A 21,072-nucleotide genomic window follows, 5' to 3' on the forward strand; every position below is an offset into this window, starting at 1 on the left:
TACCATTGACCTGTACTGTATAGGTCCGTGTGTGTGTGTGTGTGTGTGTGTGTGTGTGTGTGTGTGTGTGTGTGCGCGTGTGTGTATGTGTGTGTGTGTGTGTGCGTCTCACCCCAGATGCCAGTGCGCTGATGGGAGATGTAGTCCTCCATTTTGGCACGGAAGGCCGTCTCGCCTCCTCTCCGGCCCACGCTGCCATCATCCACCAGCAGGAAGGCTTGGTAGTTGTTATCCAGACAGTGGGAGTCCCGGGACGTGTTCTGGACATAGTAGCGCGCTGGGAAACTCCCCTGGAACACAGACAGCGAAGGGCATTTTTAGAAGGCTATAGCTAACTGAACAGAGATGTACTGTACAGGACAGACAGGCAGAGAGACGGTAATTTAGCAAAACAATTATGCGTGGCAATTTCAGTGAAAGTGCAATGCAAAATGTGTGTGTGTGTGTGTGTGTGTGTGTGTGTGTGTGTGTGTGTGTGTGTGTGTGTGTGTGTGTGTGTGCGTGCGTGCGTGCGTAGACATATGTGCACACATGCACATATGCCTATGTACTACATCAGGGGATTTCAACAGGTGGTCTGTGCTTGGGACACTGGTTGTCCGTGAAGGTATTGCATGTGGTCCTTGACCATGCATTTAGTAATGTAGCAAAGTGAAGATTTTGTATTTTCTTCCACGGAACAGTGCACTAAACTCTGTGCACTGTTCCGTGGCATTGCGTCAATGTTGTCAGTTACTGGGAAGTCTGAGGTTAAGAAATTCCACAGAAAATGGAGACCAGCTTGCCTGATTACCATCATTATTAGGAAATGTGCTAATCATGTCACCATGTGTCTGCTCTATCAGTACTGTATATGAGATAAACTGTGTTTAAAGGTTGGATAAAGTAAGAGAATGGAATAAGGGTAACCATGGGATGGGAATAGATCAGTGGTTCTCAAAGGGGAAAAAAAGGAAAGAAAAAAAGAAAGAAATTAAAAATTAAAAAAGTGAAATAATGTCTGGGCTTGATATAATTTGTTGCACGTAGTATCGTGCAATAAATGAAATCAAGCCCTTAACAGTCATGATTTAATTTCACACTTTATATTAGTTGAAAACCCCTGTACTACATGATTGTTTACCAATTGAGCTAAATCTGTCCTTTTGCCTTCCGGACAACCCTGTTCTGTAAGCAGCGTGATAACGAACTGAACCCACATTCCACAGTCTTAACTGCAGTATTTATATCACCACAGATTAAAGAATTATATTAGATATGACACCACTGTCATGGTTAATTTAAAGTGCATCTTTTTCTGCCAACACTCACTGTAATTAACTAATAAATAATAATGTCAATGCTAATCTAGGCGTGTTGACAGATTACAGGCTATGACATGTCAGGCAAACACAGATCCGATTGTTATTGAGAGAATCTGTTAGCAGCTACAATTTTTTTTTTGTGAATTCATTTTATTTTAGATAATTCTTTCTTTAAAACCTTGAAGAAATGGATTGAATAGGATTAACTAACTACGTTAGTTCCATTGGTCCAAGCCGGAACACAATTGATTGATTGATTGTTCTCCCCACTCTTTCATTGAGACATCAAATTAATATGAATTTTATAGAAAACTAGTGTATAAACAAGTTTCTGCAGGGAAACTAGCTTCATACTGACTTTTGAGGATACATCATAAGTGCATCCAGGAGATGTTTCTTGCATAGTTACTGCTGCTGAAACATGATGCGTAAGTTATGTGAAATATAATTTGATGGGAAATTGTGCACACTTGATGTGAGCCACTAAACAGCTCAGCACTTGGCAACCCGAGCCATATACACACAGTAATAGAGGAATATCATGTAGTGTTAAATGTTAATATATCAATTTATAACTCTCAAGAGTTAATTTAACTCTCAGGAATTCACAGTGAATCCTTCGGATGACAGATGTGCCCTTGCATGATGGATCTGCCTAGGGGGATAGCCAAGCAAGCGCGCCCTGGTGGGTAGGGTATTGTTGGTTGCCAGCCAGTGAAGAGAGAAGTCAGCTTACTTTGCATTGGATCAGATTGTATTGTACTGTGCAGACTCACATGAGGGTTAAGCCATGTGATGTTCATAATTTACACAGGGAAACCCAAAAAGTGTACAAATGGAACCAAATGAACCCGTAAAGGTCCATGTGTACACACAAAGGGTTTTACTGTGTATGTGCCCTGTAGACATAAACACACAATTCACATGGTGCCAAAATGCGTGCATATCTCTGAATTTGTTCACACACACACACACACACACACATGTGTGTACCTACATGCTTGTATGTGTATAGATATATACAGATCTAAAAGAAATGGGGGCTCCGCTTGTCCAAATCTAGTTTCCCAGGGGGATGAATCTGTCTAGAAGCCTAACATCTCCCTTGGGCATTCTCCTACTGAGTGGTGGATATTGTGCTTTCTCACAAGGGAGTCCCGAGGTTCAAAACCAGGTGATGTCATGTCAGGCAGAAATCTTGTATCTCCATATTACAACTTTTATAAATACTGAATCAATGAAAGGTATTAACAAGAGCTTGTGACTAAATAATAACTCCAAAGTAACCGTTCTGAACACCCGACAGTGACGATATGCAGCGTCGCCGCTACCTATACTCACTGCGAGTAGGGCAACACGCTGAGGGGGGGCAACAATCTGCATGAGATAAGCAGCGCTGTCATCGGCGGGGCCATGCAGCACAAATAATATGCGAGTAGGGCAACCAAATCGTCAGCGACGTCCCTGGCGATATGAATACCACGAAAGGTGAATGCATAGCTCAGTGCTTGCTGCTGCCTACCTGTGAAAGGTGAATGCATAGCTCAGTGCTTGCTGCTGCCTACCTGTGAAAGGTGAATGCATAGCTCAGTGCTTGCTGCTGCCTACCTGTGTGAAAGGTGAATGCATAGCTCAGTGCTTGCTGCTGCCTACCTGTGAAAGGTGAATGCATAGCTCAGTGCTTGCTGCTGCCTACCTGTGAAAGGTGAATGCATAGCTCAGTGCTTGCTGCTGCCTACCTGTCTGAAAGGTGAATGCATAGCTCAGTGCTTGCTGCTGCCTACCTGTGCGTTGACCAGCTGCTGTCGGTTATGCACCAGGCCCCAGGGAGCCACGCCCATGGCGACGACCTTCTTCTGGGAGAGGGAGGACGCCGCCGCCCTGTGGTCCCTCACCGCCTCGCCCACACAGCGGCCCACCCCCTCCCTCAGACCCCCCGTCAAGATCCACGCCCCTGAAAGGGAGAGAGATGTGAGTTACTGTACAGTAACAGTATGAAGGTCAACATATGGCCCTTTGACCATCTAAATCCGTCCCGCAAAGTCCTCACAGAAGAAGACCTTTTTTTTTTACTTTTGAGGGAAGTTAATTTAACTCAACTCCGATTAATAGTAATTCATATTTACCTTTTGAGTACATACATTCCACATTCCATCCATATGTAGGCCTACTCAAATGTTAAATGTTTATGATGTATGTAGTCCATATAACATAATAGGCAATGTATGTAACAGTACATGGAGACATTTACAGCAGTGGGAAAGAACAGTAATGATATATACTCTTATAACAGTATTTAGATGTTCTATCGTCTTTAATCTTTAATAACTATTTAACTATGTTTTTATAATGTGATTCCTTTCATCTTAATGTTTTGTTTAAAGCATTAGTGTTGAAATCATGGACTTGCCTTGCCTTATGAGAGACTGGCAGAAAGAGAAGAGGAAGAAAAGTGAATTAGTGGGGAGAGATTTCCATGGAGAATGGAATAAACAGTTTAAATGTAAACACATGGTGAACAGCTCAACTCAAAACACAGACACACGCACACATGCGTGTGTCTGTGTCTGCGTGCACACACACACACACACACACACACACACACACACACACACACACTCTCTCTCTCTCTCTCACTCTCTCTATCACTCTCTAGCACTCTGCCTTGCTCTATCTTTCTCTCTCTCTGTGCATGCTGTCCAAGTTATGTTCCGGTTCACCCTGGTCAAATGCCTCCCCTCTTATTTTCATCCATAGACACTATGGATGGTAAGACGGCCTGGCGGATAGACAGCCTGGCTTCAGCCCGGTGTGTCACAGCCTTTAGTCTAATGCATCTACTTACTGTATATGGATCTATGCATCAACAGAAGTCAGGTGAATCATTCTGCAAATACATACAATGACTCTCGGATTTGGGTTCGATGGCTCATGGGTTGAAACCCGGACTCAGCGTACAAGTAGCATGGCTTGTGCTTGGAGCTGGTGGTGCTCCACCTCAGCATTCCATCTCCCAGGGGTCATTGGAACAGGGATAGACTCCTGCGTTCTTAGCTGATACTGACAATAAACCTCTCCAACCTACATGCACTGTAAAGCATTCTTTACAGGTTATGTAGGCAGTTTATCATCTCAACTGTTTTATACGATGAGGAAAATCCAAAGCATACTCTGGTCCTTCAAAGGACCACAATGGAAATAAGCTCTTGAGATTTTTTGTGTTTTAATCTTTTGACAGATATCTACGAATATAAGTAAACCTTGCCGAGCCATAAGGCCCATAGGGCAGGAGCCTATCTCCTGTTTCCATACTTTAGATCCCGGAACAAAAACTGTCAACATTAACATTGCCACATCCGTTCATAAATGACTCTCAATCTCTCATGGACCTTAATGCAAGCCGAGCAATTGTCACTCACCTGTGCTCTGTGCGGCCCGGACCAGACCGTTCCTTAGCACCTCCCTCACCCAGGTTTTCACCTTCTCGTGGCCATCTCCGCCCACCACCGACACCACCAGGTTGGGCGGGGGGATGCCCCAGTGGGCTGTCATGAGTGTGTACACCATCTGAGGCTGTGTGTCACATGACAGACGCAAAAACTGCACAGGAGGGGCGAGAGAGTACAAGAATGATTCACAGCGCTGTAAACAAGCAATGACTTCATTTGGCTGTTTTCTATTAGGCAAATATTTGACGCATTGCAAAATCTTACATTGTGACATTTCAGAAATGTTAATGCACTCATGCAATTTTGATTGATAGTTGATTGATAGTCACCCCTGATCCGATCTCAAACTCAAACCCTCACCCTAACCATAACCTCCCACTGGGCAGTACACCTAAACCTAAACGTAACCCTCTCCCAACCCTTAACGCACCCCTCACCAACCTTAATCCGGAAGTCTTAACGCACCCGTCACCAACCTTAATCCAGTCGGACCAATGCTATGTCTAACCAAAGTATGCCTCCCCCTGCCTTGAATAGTTTTTTTCTTATTATTTTTTTGTATTATTAGATAAGAACTATCTCTGATGTTTTAGTGAGTAGAATGTTCCCTAAACAATACATCACTTGATGGCATTACTGTATATAAATAGTATCGTAATAATGTTCAACTGAAACAAAATTACTGTCAGATGTTTGAGAGCATTGCCACATGATTAAATTACTGCAACAAAAAAGCAGGACCAGAATCTCAGAGTTTGTTATATAATAATATAATAATGAACTCTAAAAGAAAAAAGGCTCCGTTGAATAAGGAACCATTTTCCTGATGAAGTCAAACGACGTTTGTATTAAACAGAGGGGAGTGCATCCTACTTCTGCGTGACTCATTTGCATTGAGATAATCAGTTTGAAAACTGTAACGTGTCTCCTGTGAGTTCTATGTATTTCAAAAACACTTTAAATACATGTAGTTATCTGCCAAGCACTGAAGTCGACAGTTGCATGTTTGCTGAAGCTGTAGTAAATTACTGCACTGTGTACTTTTAATTAAAACAAACATACAGTACAACCACAACACACTATTGTACTGTAAAATGCAAATCCAAATGAAGCCATCACACATCTTCACTTGTTTGAATGTTTGTTTAATACAAAAGCATGTGAAATCACGACAATAATACATTAAAACAATTCAACAACAATGATGCTCCATGCAGGTCCAGGATGATCTTCCTATCTCAGATGTTTGCTCGTCCATAGTTAACTACGGCCTCAAAGTCTTTGAAACTGAGATGACCGTCTGAGTCATGGTCAGCCTGGCGGAACGCCTCCACAGCGGTCCTCTCGGGTAGACGAGGAGCCACCCTGCAGAAGGCTGCCTGGAAGTCCTCGATCCGGAGGAAGCCCCGCTGGTGCGCGTCGAAGGCATTGAAGATCTGTCTGGTCTTCAGGTAGGGGTCCTCCTCTGACAGTTTTCCCGCCATGAGCGTCACAAATCTATCCAGAGTCACTCCCTGGAACTGGGAATCTGGCCCAATGAGCAAATTGGTTTCTGACTTTGAAGGTTTATAACCGAACAACATTATGACGGCCATCTTCAGGTCCTCCCTGCTCAAGTACCCGTCCTTGTCCACATCGCACAGGGCGAACACCGTCGTCAATCTTTTCTTATCAGCGTCAGTGATCTCTCTCTGCTGTCTACACAGTCTGTTGACATAAGACATCCTTCTGTAGTAAAGAATCCAGGAAAGGGGTATAAAATTCTATTTGCCTCTGGATTCAAACTTGAAATAGCCTCAATCAGGCTGACTCTGGATAACGTTCACTCAACAGCGAGACTTTGCAAAATGTGCAGTTCTGCAAAGAAAGGAATATCATGTTATTTGTGTCACATTTGGGGTGTTTCCCCTGTGAGTTAACTGTATCAGAAATTGGATATTGACAACAACACACTGTCTGCTAGGCAAGTTGTTTGAGCCTCCACGGCTGCCTTTGTGCTATCTCCATAGCAACAAGTTGCACCAGGAAGTTAGTGTTTGCCTAGCCTAGCCTAGCTTAGTATCCCCTCAAAAGTTACTTTAGTTATGTGGCTATTACAAGAACTCACATAATATAGCAAGCAGTGCACAATATGCTAACGAGTATGTCTTTACAATGTGAAAGCACTTACTGGATTCTTGAAGCCACAGACCTGCTCCTACTAGATTCTCCAACCAAGAAAAACAAAACACTTGTCTTGCAAGCAATGAATAGTTCCAGCAGCTGCAGGCAAGTGAAAACTCCTAGCACCCGTGGAAACACCGGAGTGGATTATCCAACATGGATCTGGATTCTCTCCAACACAACCCATTAAGCTCTATACATTGTAGAATAATGTTACTGTAATTTCCCCATATTGATGCTACATAAGGTAGACTAAAACAAATAAATGACACTCTGTTCTAATTCAAATTCAATACATAGGGCAAGGAATCAGTGTGTTATCAAGTGTTGATATAAAAAGGCAATATTATGTAATTTAGATCATTTAGATAGCATATTATGTAGACATAGCATTCTATAGTGTCTACTTATAGTTTCTATGTATTTGATGTATTACCATGTGTTGTTCTTGCTTACTGTAAGTCGCTCCTGATTAAGAGCATCTGCTAAATCTTTTAGCAGACACTCAATTTAGTCATTTAGTAGCAGTAAATTGTAAATATGAAAAATACTAATTAGATTTTGAGTGGGGTAGAAGATGGTTTCTAATAGTAAATAGTGGCAATGCAAAGTTTCTGAATATATGTTGGCGGCGGGGTGGTCGTTATTTATATCTTTCTAAGACTGGCTCAATGGTTGAGTGATTGCATAAGCTTCCATGAAGGTCAACAAAATAGGAAGATCATACAGTCTGTTAAAGCTCCAATCCGGAACATAATTTAACCACATGAAACCTACAGTATAGTGTCCATTTCTGGGCATGTGACCGTAGTGTAGGCAAACCCTTGGCAAAAACACGTGAACATTCTGCAAACATTCAAGCTCACAGCGTTGTGAGCTTGTAGATTGCCTATTTTTTTCTAATGTTCCCCCACAGAATACAGATGCTGTGGTTAAAGCAGTGGTGTAAAGCAGTGGTTTTCAACCAGTGGTCCTTGAGACGGTTCCAGGTGGTCCCCAGCAAAATGATGGAGAGTTGGTAACCAAATGGACCCTTATAGATTTTTAACTCTTGAGAGCGTAAAACGAAACCAAATGGACCCATACGTAAAACCAAATGGACCCATACGGGTCCATTTGAAGCTCACAATGCGTCGGATTGCAACGCATTGTGAGCTTGTAGATTTGCTATTTTCAAATGATTTGAGACATTTGACAACTTGTTAAATGGGACATTCTGCATAATGATTACTTTGTACTTTTGGTACTTTAAGCACATGTTGATACCAATACTTCTGCACTTATACTCAAGTAGCCTAAATTTTGAACTACTACATTGCAGTATTGATAGTCTTACAGCTGTGTCCAAAGTGCGTCCCATTCATAATTGTATTATGAATGGCCCGTCCAACAGTATGGGACATTTTTACATTAAAGTTTTTTAACCTGGGTGTTACGACTGTGGTCGTACTCTGTTAAGCGGTTGTATTCTGTAATGTGGTCCTATACTGTGACATGTCTTTCTGCCCTGGTTTGAAGTGGTGCGCGCGCCCTGAGCAGCGCTCTGTGCATCGCCCAGATGGAGATGGAACTGTGAACTTGGGCGTGACTGAGAGGATGCAGAGCGCGGTGGACAGCCGTGATTGGTGGAGAAGGCCTTGTCCACACAAGACATCTCAGTGGCTAACGAGGGTGGCCTTTCCCCTACTTAAGAGAGGAGCAGAGGAGAGTGCGGCACGCAGGGGACAGACCTGTCTTCCTCGGCTCCCAACCGGCCACCGCCCTTCCTTATGTTTTGTTGATGAGTTTTGTTTGCTGTCCAAACCCGAATAGGGGATATTGAGTTTCGTGCCCGTTAAAGTTTCTGTTTAAAGTTAAGGAGGTAAGCTCATGTGTTTTGTTTTGTTTTGTTAGGGAAGATAATTTTGTTTCTAGTTCCTTTCTTATTTAAACTTATTTTCTTATTTAAACTATCCGTTGCTTTAAACTCCATTACCCCTTTTGTAAATATAATTTTTGTTAATAAATATACAGTTGCTTTTTCAACCCTTGTTTGAGTGGCTGCTTGGGAGTTGGGGAAGGCGGGAGCGTCATATTTCATGTTGTGTATCAGACCCCTAGACTGGTGCATAACACTGGGCATTTCCCAGAGTATAATTTGTCAGTATTCCTTGATCCTTGTGTGTGTGTGTGGGTGTGGGTGTATATATATATATATATATTATTTTCTTTTTTACCTTGCTTGCTTGGTTACATTTGGTAATGTGACATAAGGCTGAAAAAAGGCTGAGATACACTTTTTGTTCACAGCACACACATTTAAACGATCATTTAAATCTGAAGGTACATTATGTAGTTGGCCTTTGGGTGTTTTCATATTTTCTAATATGGCCCCCTTTGAAAGAAGTATCAGTGTCAGTGTGCTTGCGGTCTTCATGCTACCCACATGGCTGTGTCTGCGTCCGGCCCCGGCAAACTCCAGCTCTCCAAAGGCGTCTGTGGGGTACTCTGATGAATGCTGGGCACTGTCCCACTGGCTGACAATGGCTGCCCCAAAAAAGTCCCCCGTTGCAATGGAGTCATGACTCTGCCGCGGTCCGCCACACTGGCACAGCGCCCCATTGCTGACAGGAGTTAAGATACAGCAGCCCAACGGAAAGACACACAAAGAAACAAACGTTATGTATATCATAGGGGTCTTGCACAGACAGACAGACAGACAGACAGACAGACAGACAGTTGTACTTTAGATTAAAGCAATAAGCCACGAGAGGTCTCAGGTTACCGGGTATTTTACAATGGCTGGAGAGTAGGTCTTCTACCCTCCCAGCCATTGTAAAATACCCGGTAAGCTGGGGCCTCGAGTGGCTTATTGCTTTTCTAAAATGGTTACAAACATATAGCAATATTAACCTAATAAAACTATTAAATTCACAAAACGCTTTGCGCCACCAGAGCGAGCCACATCACTTCCTTGTTTTGCTATTAGTAGGCTATGTGACGGGAGAATAGCGCTTGATGTCTTTACGGGGCCGCCTGGAGCCACACATTCACAGTCATATGAGCCGGGCGGCGCTTAGACGCCCGCACGGCATGGGTTTGTAAGGCAATCAAGCACTCCCCTTCCCCAGTACAGCTACAGAGATGCGGAATCAGCTGCGAATGATATAAAGTAACTGACGGTGTGGGTTATCGGTGAAATTTACACCGGTCGCGTGACGGTAACCAGTCAATCAGAATCAAGTATTGGGACTACCCGTTTTAGAAACTGTAATAATCCAGAAGGAAATTTGTTCTGTTCAACAGCTCCAGTTGCAATACATTCATTCAGATTGTCAATAAAAAAGAAACATGGTGAGAATAGAATGTAGTAAAAAACGATAAGAAGTAAGAAGTTAAAAAACAATGCAGTTGTACTGTAGATAAAACACAGCTATAACTAACTACAATATAAATACAGATTAGGTAGGGGAGCCAACCTGAAGGAGTCCTCGACGAAGGTTGTGCACACTCTCTTCTTGATGATCTTTGGGATCCAGCTCTGTACAAAGTGAAAGAATGTATAAATGTTAATGTCACCAGTAAGACGCGCAAACGCGGGAAGCGAACGCAGCACGTACATATTTGGGTTTTTTTAAGATTCATTTTTAAGTTATTCTTTTTTTAAGTTAAGTTATTTTTAAGTTAAGTTTTTAACTTAGCCATAACCATATAAGGAGTCCCCAAAGTAAAATGCAAAGTAAAGCAGCTATACGTCCAAATATGGAGTGTGTTGCATCAATCACAAACAAATCACTCAGCTCCATATATGGGCACAAAGGGGGGACACACTGACACACACACACACACACACACAGACAGACAGACAGACATGATCTGCTAGGTCTCATAGTAAGTGCTCACTGCGTTCGCAATCAATCACAAACAAATCACTCAGCTCCATATATGGGCACAAAGGGGACACACGGACACACACACACAGAGACAGAGACAGAGACAGAGACAGAGACAGAGACAGACAGACAGACAGACAGACAGACAGACAGACAGACAGACATGATCTGCTAGGTCTCATAGTAAGTGCTCTATGCATTCGCAATCACTGCGTTCGCAATAAGGGAGCAAAGCAATTAGAGATATCCTTTTCTCATTGAGCTTGGCTGGCCGGCCTGCCCAGAGGGCTGAAAAGAGAGGCAAATAGCAGGCAGTGTGGAGGAACAGTAAAGAACTAGCTATTATTTTCAATTGTAATTGAAAAACATTTTCTACCAATCAGTTTAGCTTTGAGGTTTGGGCTATAGCTTGGAATTCTGGGACATAAACCTAACCCTAAAACACATCTGCTCCGTGATAGCCAATAGTAATAACATACCATGGTGGTTACACTGGGCAAATACCAGGTGTTATCATAACATGACAATAAGTATACATGCATGGATGTACATGTGATGTGAAGTTCTCAACAACAACAGAGTCAGAGTCAACAACAGAGTCTCTTCCTATTTGGAAAAAAAACCAAACATAATAAATACTAGCTCCGTTGAAAGAAGAGACGATTGTGTCTAATTAGTTGGTGCAAAATGTGCATGAGACTAGCAGAACAGAAAGCAAGGTAAATATTTATGATATGTCAACACATTAAGCTACTGGGATTCATCATGTCCACAGTATTGTGTATTCTATAAATACATCTGAATGACAACAGTGGCTTTTGACACGTTGTGTTTGGGCATGTGTGGGTGTGTATACTGGGAATGAAGAGATTGGTGAGGTAAGCTAGGATCAGCTGGTGTTTGCGTGAGAGAATTAACTCAGTGAAGAAAGCAAACTGCCATGTGGAACCAATAAGGATGTGGGCAGCAGAGATGAAGGAGGGAGAAACGGAACACTGGAGCGGAATGTCAGGAATGCAGTGACACGGATTCAAGTTGAGACACGAGGGAGAGTTCTTCTAGATGAGAGTGAGGTTCACATCCCAACACACTAGCTGAGAAACCTGTGTGCGTGCGTGTGTGGTTAAGCATCACGTGGACTTGGATTTAACTGCACTCTGTCCTTAGGCCTTCATTCTTTTCCAGGGTTTCCATATTGCATCCAGACTTCACAGTAAAATCAGGGTGTAAGATAATCTTCTGGTACAATGCAGGGAGGTTACCAGTCTAAAGCCCACCACACACCGTCTGCGACCGTGTGCGGCGCGGCGCGTTGCTGCGCGGCGCCGCCTGGAAAATAGAACTGTGTTCTATCGGCGCGCTGGGCGGCGCGGCGCGGTGCGGCGGACGGAGCCGGTGTGCGTTAGGTTCATTGAAAATAATGGAGGCGGCTGTGCGCGCCGCGCGGGGGACGCAGCCGGTGTGTGTCGGGCTTCTCTTGTCTTGCAATTAACAATTGAATGCATATTATTGACATTAACTGGGAGGCTTTGGAATACTAATTGTGTCGTTCTCGCTGGTTGCAATCACAAGAGTTGTTCATTATGTGCATAGTTCACAAACAAAAACTGAAACATTAAAGGACCACTTCACCACTTTTCAACCTATCTTCATATAATTGGTCCTCACACATGATAAAATACCACTTATTTTTTCCTACTCAATCTTTGTCTCATAGGAGGGCTGTGGGCAGTTCAGAAACCCGTCCAGCAGTGACATCATTGTTAGGCATATTTTTTAACAGATTAAGATTTTTATTATCGTGGGAACAATGGCTTCCAATATCACATTTGCAACTTTTCACGAATAGTAATCCTGCAGTTTCTATTAGCTTGGATTCCCCATCGATGATGTCACTGGTGGACGGTTTCTGAACTGCCCACAGCCCTCCCATGAGACACAGAATAACAAAAAAATTGTGGCATTTTATCATGAATATTATTAGTGAGGACCAATTATATGAAAGCAGGTTGAAAAGTGGTGAAGTGGTCCTTTAAAGCTGCTGGGGTATTCCATTTTCATTATGTAAAGATGAGTTAACTGCAAGTGCAGTAAAGAGGCCCTTAGTCTTGAATGAGCACATATGTGCATATAAGTGTCTGTGTGAAGTGTGTGTTATCTTTATTGCCAATGCAAATATTGAAGTGGTCCACTTAAACGGTTTGAGTGTCCAGTCAAGAGGCTGTGCTAAACACAGTGAGAGAAGAGAAAGGTGAAGTCAGGATAGCAGTTCACATTATATGAACAGCCTTTTTACAGTAATCCCTATGAGAAATTACAAAAAGTTGAGCAGGCATTTAAAAGGCGCTGGTCAGTAAGAGCACTTTTTATGGCGGAGAAAAGAGCTTTAAAAACGTTTTGAGAAATGCACTTTAATGACATGATCCGCCTTTCATCAGCTGTCCATTCAAGACAAAATTCAGAGCTGCTCGTCCAAACTGATGGTTTCGCTATGCCCTGCAGCCCTGGTCACTATCGTCCACTGAGGCACCCACATCCCACTACCACCAAATGCCCCTTCCTCTTCTGCCTAACAAAAACAGTATTAAACCTATTGTCTAAATACATCATATTCAGTATAATATCAGCATGGCATGGCACTTTTCCTCTAGCAGCAGCACCACCACTGACGAATGAAGATATATCTCAAGATCTAATAGGCAATTTGCAGGATGAACCATACTGATTTGGTAGATGGTCTGAATTTCTATAGTGCTTTTTGCAAAGCACCTTTGCATTACAATCACACACTGATGGTGGAGGCAACATTTAAGGCAGCAACCTGCTCATCGGGAGTGGTTAGGGGTACAGTGTCTTGCTCAAGGACACTTCGACATAAAGCCGACTCCTAGATGGCCGATTTCTCATTTCCTTTCCTCTAGTGCCTCCTAAACTTCTTACCAGTTTTATGTCCATATCTCACTACTGTACTAATGTACATAACCAGAAGTACAGGAAGCGCTGCTGTACTGTGCTTACTGTACTTCTGGTTAGACAAGTTGTGACATGCAGCAAGTGCCATCGCAGTTGGGCCCACACATACTCCAAATTTTAGGTGATCACCTTATCACTCTACATCTGACCTCAAACCTCAAACCCTTAGATCTCCATGGAGCTGACCTGTTGACATTCCATATGTTGACCGTAGTCTAGAATGACGCACCTGGTTTTCACCTTAGCACCACCCACCTCAAATTAAGCCATGCCCACAGTGTATTTTGATTGGGCCCTTTGACTCAAAGGCTTTCACCTTTCAGGAAGAAACCAAACATACCAGGGAAGACATACTAAGCATTTACAACCACACCTGGGGGTCTATCACACTGGGGCTCCACCGGGCGCGTCACCGTCCGTCACCGTCAGAGAATGTTCCCTTTTTAATCAATGAAGGGTGGCTATGGCATCATTAATTAAAGCATTTAATTTTCTTCTGGTGACTGGTTGGCTGACTCCACTGTAGCCTACTTAATCATAAAGTTGACATAAAGTTCCTTAGTAATGCCATAGCCATATAATGCATTTGGGGTCTCCCTGCTAATTAACAATCAGATCAATCTGCAAGCACTGTGCAAGGTTGTGACATTGTCCCTCAGAGAAGTGATGTGGAATGTATTCTATAATGTACAGCTCGTGACCCATGTGGACGGACAATTGTGTTTTTTGAGGGGATTATGCCTGCTGTCCGACTTGACCCTGTCCCGTGAGCTCATGCGTGAAAGATGACTGCAACACGCACTGCGCTCACGCGCTCATTGCTTTTATAAAAGCAAGCACTAAAGAAGCATCTCGCCAACTCAATGCAACAGGTGACCGTGAAACACTGCGTGTCATTCATTCAGGAAACGCTTTTAGAACACGTGTTTAAATATCCTAAGGAACAGCTATGATGTTGAGGTTAACAAACATCACATGACATTTAATTTTGTATGTCGATTGTCGAGTCTGTACTCTGTAGTGGTAGTAGTTGTCTGCCAGTAAACAATGCACAAGTCTAGGTTGCATCGTCTGAAATGAATAATGAAAATTTCTGAACTATACATTTAAATTACATTAAAGTAAGATTATGCAAATCCTGCATGTAGCCTATAATGGCATATGTGTTGGCCTAGACATGTTCTCAAGTCGCCTGTGTTCGAGAAGAGTTTTCACCACTCTGACAGGAGCCCAGGGGCATTTCATTGACGACGACAAGATATCTTTCAGGTCTCAACAGGCAAAGGCCCCAGTCCTTTCCTTGGCAGAGGAAAGTAGTCATTATAGCGGATCTGGCTAATAGGTTAGTCCCATAGAGGCAGACTGTATAGTTCCCCCAAACTAACCCCTATACTACCTGTTGTTGTCACAGCAGAGAGACCGAGGTGCAGCAGCACAACGTATCGGTCACCAGACAATACGAAACACCAGATTTTACGCACGCAAGAAATTATCAATTGCTTGCGATGAAGCGACTAGAAAACATACGGCCAACAATGACCCCCCCTTCCAGACCACCACACATGATGTAGGGCAGGCTATAGCCTATATTGTAGCTTATTTTATGCGAGTAGTTCGCATGTGTTTGCAGTGTTTATTGATGATAGCCTACACATGAGTCATGACAAAGTTTGTTATTGTTTCGTCCTACTCATACCTGATCCTTCTCTGATTTCTTCGTCCCTTTGCCTCCTCCTCCTCCCTCGCTGTCTCTCTCCGTCTCCTTCATTGTGTGTGCGCGCAATTTCGCTTCCTTTCGTTGACTTTTCCTCCTAGGAACGGTTTGTCATAGACCGGGTTGTCAAAGAACGACTCGTCATGGATGGAGACCGTAGAGTCCCATCCACAGTTCCACACTCACTCCTGAGGTTGAAAGTTGGCCGCTGGATCCAGTGCGCCGTTCTTCAGAGACGCTGTGCTCGCACGGAGTTTAGTTGTTATGATGGATTTATGTGGTGTACTGCTCCGCCCCGACGTGGCCGTTCCTTGGAATCGGGAATGGGAGAAATGTCACGTCAAACTAGAGAATTCTGTCAGTTTACAATTGCATTGAATATCTTATCATCAGCTGACATGATGGGATTTTTTTTAGAATAGATCTATTAGGCAGTTTAACATCATGACATTGACATTTAATTAAGCCTTTAATAATGACATTGATAGTCGAGTCTTGAGTGAGACAAGAAATGTGGAAAGTGATGGAATGAGATTCAGCACTCTAACAGCCAGGTACAGTCGCCACATCGATGACAAGTCAAGGCTACTGGGGTTGCCTTGCCTATTTAACAGTGTAGCCTATAAGTTATAAAACAAATATGCGACTCCAATAAAATGCAAAATGTTGGCATTGGAAATCAGGATTGGAAAATTCACAGTCATCTCTCTTTTTTCATAGTTTAAAACAACATGGCTTATGCCTTCCTCAGCTGCAACTTTATTTATTTTTAGCCTTGATAAGACTACCTACCACACAGTTAAATGTGAAATTAACTATACAGGCCTATCTGTGAATTGGGTCCATGGTTCAAATTGATGTGCAGACATAGACAGGCACCATTAAATGTTGACCTGCACTCACTGACCTCACCTCCATCATCCATGTCATGTCCATTTAAATTGGTCCACAATAAACCAATACAACTTTGACTAAAATGTAACTATTTATTGTTAATGTCTAACCTTGTAAGTTGGGCCTGAAGACACAGGGCCATATCATCCATGCAACATGTTATAGGATAATGCTATTTGTTTAAAGGCCCATAAGAACCAAATATGAACCAGATTTGATCCAAATCAAATTTCTCATGGAGATAATAACTCCTAGATATAATAACAGAGTAATGGTTCTTTCATTGGAAAAACTGTCACACATCCATACAAAAGTGATTGTGAGCTGTTGGCTTATATTACCTTGTCAAACAAGATCAGCTCTGAATGGGAGTTGTCCTGGTGTTGCAGATATTCCCACAGGCATTTCCTATTGTCCTTAACACATAGTGTTCTGTTGGACTAAATCTGTAATTTCCAGCCCCATTCTCCCTTAGAATTACATCCATGTAAACTGATCTTGAAACAAAATATAATATTTTAGTCCCTTGCTCCCTTGACGCCACTGAAGTCCAGTCATTTCCTGAACAAAAGGAAGTTACAAAAAGACACTCCCATTATCTAACTCTGGAAACTAAAGCATATACTTCCCAGATGAAAAAGGAAACATATATGGATCATATGGCTCCCGTCACTGATTACCTGTCAGATTTGGAGAAACCCCATTGCAACTTAACCTGACGCTGCCAGATGAGGGCGGTAACAAATTTGTGTAGCAAGCTTTTTGGATCTGGCAGCGTCAGGTTAATTGCAACTCCCTTGCTCTTCCAAATATGCGCAACCCCTCCCATACCCATGCATGCTTCTCTCACAACCACTATTACTAATGGATTCCCCAGAGCTAACTCTTGATTACTTAACTTGTGACCCTTGTTGTGCACTGCAGATCTAGGCGGAGATCTTTGGGAGTCCGGGGGAGGTTCTACAGGAGAAGGGAATGTTTCTATAGTTTTGGAACACAGGAGATTGTTATAGTAATTTCCCTTGTTTTCAATAGGGCAACATTTCACTAAATGCAGCTTGAACCAGTATGAACCACTGCCACTACTACTATAGTTTTCAGAGACTAACAAATTATAACAACCAACATTTATTTTGAGAGCAGAAAAACAGCATACCACCATGAATAAAGCATTATCACTAATAAGCTTTAAGCTTCTGCCTATGCCTTTTCGATCACCTAAAAAAAGAAAAAGTAAACTGTTTTGTGTAATGTCTCCCTCTGAAAGATCGAAATAAAACTATGAAACAAAGACTATGAAGAGGTGCATGCCTTGCATGTGACTCTAGGCACAGGATATTATTGACAACACGCCGGGGATCGAACAATAGAATATAAGGAAGTCAACACGCTATAAACATCCGGTCAGTTCATACCAACGATTAGGAAATATGGACAGGAGGACAACATTTTCCAAATTGGGCACTTCATCCACACCCTCTCCAGCACAACGCCCGGCCACCACAGAGTCAGAAAGCTTGTAGGCTTATCAAATGTCCTAGCCATCCCAAACACAGACTCCAGACTTCCCAAAACCAACTAGTCAGGCTCCTACTTGGCCTCACCCCCCGAACCCACCTCACCCCTGCCCACTTTGACAGGCTGAAATGGCTTAGGGTCGACGACAGAGTACAGCATCTTGCAATGGGTCTGGTCCACAAGATTCGATACACCACCAAGATACCCATGTACCTATCCAAATACTTCCTTAACCCATTTAGGCCTAAACGCCTCTAAATCCTGACCTAAGGTTTCTGAAAAACTTCAAATATTTATATAGCAGCATCAAAAAAATTACATTTTTTAATACTGTACATACTGTACAGAACCCAAATATGGGTGCCCGGCCTGAGGGGGTCAGATACCAATAGGAGTGCCCGCCCAGAACAAAGTCCACACCCACAACACCAGAGGGAGTGCAAGAAACCATGTGCAACCCAGATTCAGCACAAACAAGGGACTAAATTATTTTCGCTCCTATGCCACAGAAATGTGGAATGCTTACAGTCATTAAGACATGCAAATCCCTTGACTCCTTCAAAACCGCTTTCAAAGGGCACCTACGGGCGGCTGCAATTCGAAACTGGCCCCCGTAAAATCTGACTCCCCCCCTCCATTTTCACCTCCTTTATGATGAATTCCTGTTCTGTTCTTTGGCAATATAGAAGTGTGTATATATAGAAGTGTCTAAATGTTTTGATGAATTGAACAAGGTGGACCCTCTTGTAAACAAGTGTAATGCTTAATTGGGTCGTCCACTCACAGTTAACAGTCTTTGTATTGAGTTTGTGCTTGTAATGTACTGTAATTCTGCAAACTGTTAATAAATATTTCAATCAATCAAAACAAAAAGACTATCAGATTTGAACAAGTGGCAAGTGGCGATGTAGCCAAAGAACCAGGGGCAGTGGATTGCAAAATAGCTCCTGACAACTTATGAACAAACAAGTCAGGAAGAAGATAAATAAGCCTGGGAAACTCTAATACTACCCCACCCCTTTGCATTTCTTCCAACACGTCACTCTGAACTCACTTGGTGAGATTATACATTCTAACTCAGTTGTGAGCTTTCCTTGTACAGCTATAATTGCTAGTTGCTATTTCAACCTTTTAGAAAATGTGAAAAATCTAAATAGAGAAGCCAGGTTTATTGAGTGTTAAATGAGATGGCATGTGGAGTAATGACATGGTCTAGCAGTTCAGTATCTGCACAACAAGGGTCACAGCAGCAGGAAATGGGTTTCCGCAGTTGTCTTAATGTTGGGCTGCTTCCTGTAATGTCTCTGATCTCGCCGTCGCCTCCCTGTCCAGAGGGAGCATCATCACTCACTGTCTCACAAATAGCTGCTATCATAAGTGTTGAATTGACTCTGATGCTGGGGGCTTCTGTACACACTGACCTAGTGTTTATACCGTACATAAAAAGTAGGTACATTTTAATGTTGAGTTAAATTCATGTATTTCTGGGCAGAGCACAGAATAATACATTCATTATATGTTTGATCCAACACACTGGTGTCCTTATTTTGAGGATGTTATTAAAAGCAAACATATTTGAGAAACTTCACTACACTACTGCATAGATTGGATAACTTGGACGGGTGGAGTCATGCATTGGCATTGACATGAAAGGGTTAAGGATAGATCTATTTCTTGGAGGAATCTGATTGCATTGAGAACATTGCAACATGCATGTCTATGACAAAGTGTGTGTTCCGATGAAATACATACAATCACCCAATGAAAGTTTGAAAACATGACTGACAAAAAACTCCAATATCTGCAGCACAACAATGTGCACTATCTGCATCAAGTGACCTCAGTACATACATAGAAATCGATTTATTGGATATTCTAACTTTCAACTGTATATACATTTTGTTTTGATTCTAGCATTCCACCTTTTGCTTTGGCAATGGAAACGTATGTTTTTTCATGCCATTACAGCCCTTTGAATTGAATTGAAGTGTGTAAGTGTGTGTGTGTCACTTACTGCTCTTTGTCCTCTGTGTAAATGCTTAATTAATGCTCGGTCTCATGACGATTTTTCCACATAAAAACAACCCATCTACAAGCTTTGTGAGGTTGTAGATTGGCAATTTTCAGCACACACCACCATGATGGGACAAAGTATAAATCAGGCTTCGGGCAGATGAGAAGGAACTTCTCCATTATATTATATAAATATTTAACTGACCTTGTCCAGCGGTATGTGCCAGAGAGGGCCCTAAGGTCTGCGGAACAGGGTCTGTTAATTGTCCCCAGCACTAGACTCAAAACAAAAGGTGACAGAGCCTTTCAGGTTGTAGCGCCCACACTATGGAACGCTCTTCCTCAGGCCCTGAGATCAGCAGTTTCTGTAGACATTTTTAAGAACAAGCTTAAAACTCTATTTGCACAGGCATTTCCAGATGTTTCATGATTTCATGATTTTTCCATGTGGGTATCGCTATTTTGCTGTCTGCATTGAGATCAATTGTATCTAGACTGGCTGTTTACTGCTCTGTACTATTCTGTTTTTATTCTGCTTGTTATTGTTTTTGTTTTCCATTTCCTGCATGTAAAGCACTTTGTGAGTTTTCTCTGTGAGAAGTGCTATATAAATAAAATTTACTTACTTACATTACTCGATCCGATACACGGATACAGGATGGAGACTGGTCCCTGATCAGAAGATCTGGAACTGGATTCACTGGATCTGGAACCGAACAGGTTAAGGAGTTTAAGTATTGTTCACGAGTGACGGGAGGACGGAGAAGGAGATCAGCCGGAGAATCGGAGCGGCAGGGGCAGTATTGCAGTTGCTGTACCGCACTGTTACAAATAGAAAGTTGAGCCAGAAGACAAAGCTCTCTGTCTACCGAGCAATCTTCGTTCCTACTCGCACCTATGGTCATGAAGTTTGGGTCATCACCGAAAGAATAAGGTTGCGAATACAAGCGGCCGAAATTAGTCTTTTTCGACGGGTGGCTGGCTCCCTTAGAGATAGGATGAGAAGTTCAGTCACATGAGAGAGACTCAGAGTAGAGTCGCTGCTTATTCACCTGGAAATCTGGGCATCTGGTTAGGATGCCTCTCGGGCGTCTCCCTAGGGAGGTGCTCAAGGCACGTCCCACTGGGAGGAGACCCCGGGGCAGACCAAGGCACAGTTGGAGGAAAAACAT

At 42.7% G+C, this 21,072-nt stretch overlaps 2 protein-coding genes across 2 annotated transcripts in view; both read right to left on the reverse strand.

Annotated features, from left to right (window-relative positions):
* trpm4a (transient receptor potential cation channel, subfamily M, member 4a) overlaps nt 1-17,025 on the reverse strand; it is a 47,482-nt gene extending 30,457 nt beyond the window's left edge. The window contains exons 1-7 of the mRNA XM_080776242.1: nt 16,711-17,025; nt 15,458-15,785; nt 10,375-10,436; nt 9,342-9,519; nt 4,724-4,904; nt 3,089-3,258; nt 113-290 (exon numbers count right to left, since the gene is read on the reverse strand). Of these exons, the coding sequence (XP_080632368.1) occupies nt 113-290; nt 3,089-3,258; nt 4,724-4,904; nt 9,342-9,519; nt 10,375-10,436; nt 15,458-15,529 (841 nt within the window). The 5' untranslated portion in view covers nt 15,530-15,785; nt 16,711-17,025. The remainder of the gene's footprint in view (nt 1-112; nt 291-3,088; nt 3,259-4,723; nt 4,905-9,341; nt 9,520-10,374; nt 10,437-15,457; nt 15,786-16,710) is intronic.
* Nucleotides 5,830-8,130, reverse strand: efcab11 (EF-hand calcium binding domain 11). Its single transcript, XM_080776244.1, has 2 exons — nt 6,924-8,130; nt 5,830-6,610 (listed from the first exon to the last, which is right to left on the reverse strand). Exon 2 carries the CDS (start codon nt 6,475-6,477, stop codon nt 5,992-5,994), a length of 486 nt encoding a protein of 161 aa, XP_080632370.1. The 5' UTR covers nt 6,478-6,610; nt 6,924-8,130; the 3' UTR covers nt 5,830-5,991.
* Nucleotides 17,026-21,072: the final 4,047 nt, after the last annotated feature.

This window comes from Protomyctophum bolini (assembly GCF_963924005.1).
Source record: "Protomyctophum bolini genome assembly, chromosome: 11".
Classification (NCBI taxonomy): domain Eukaryota; kingdom Metazoa; phylum Chordata; class Actinopteri; order Myctophiformes; family Myctophidae; genus Protomyctophum; species Protomyctophum bolini.

Bases quoted from the DNA above. Each gene is read 5' to 3' on its own strand.
- efcab11 (XM_080776244.1), bottom strand. From the start codon at position 6,477: ATGTCTTATGTCAACAGACTGTGTAGACAGCAGAGAGAGATCACTGAC.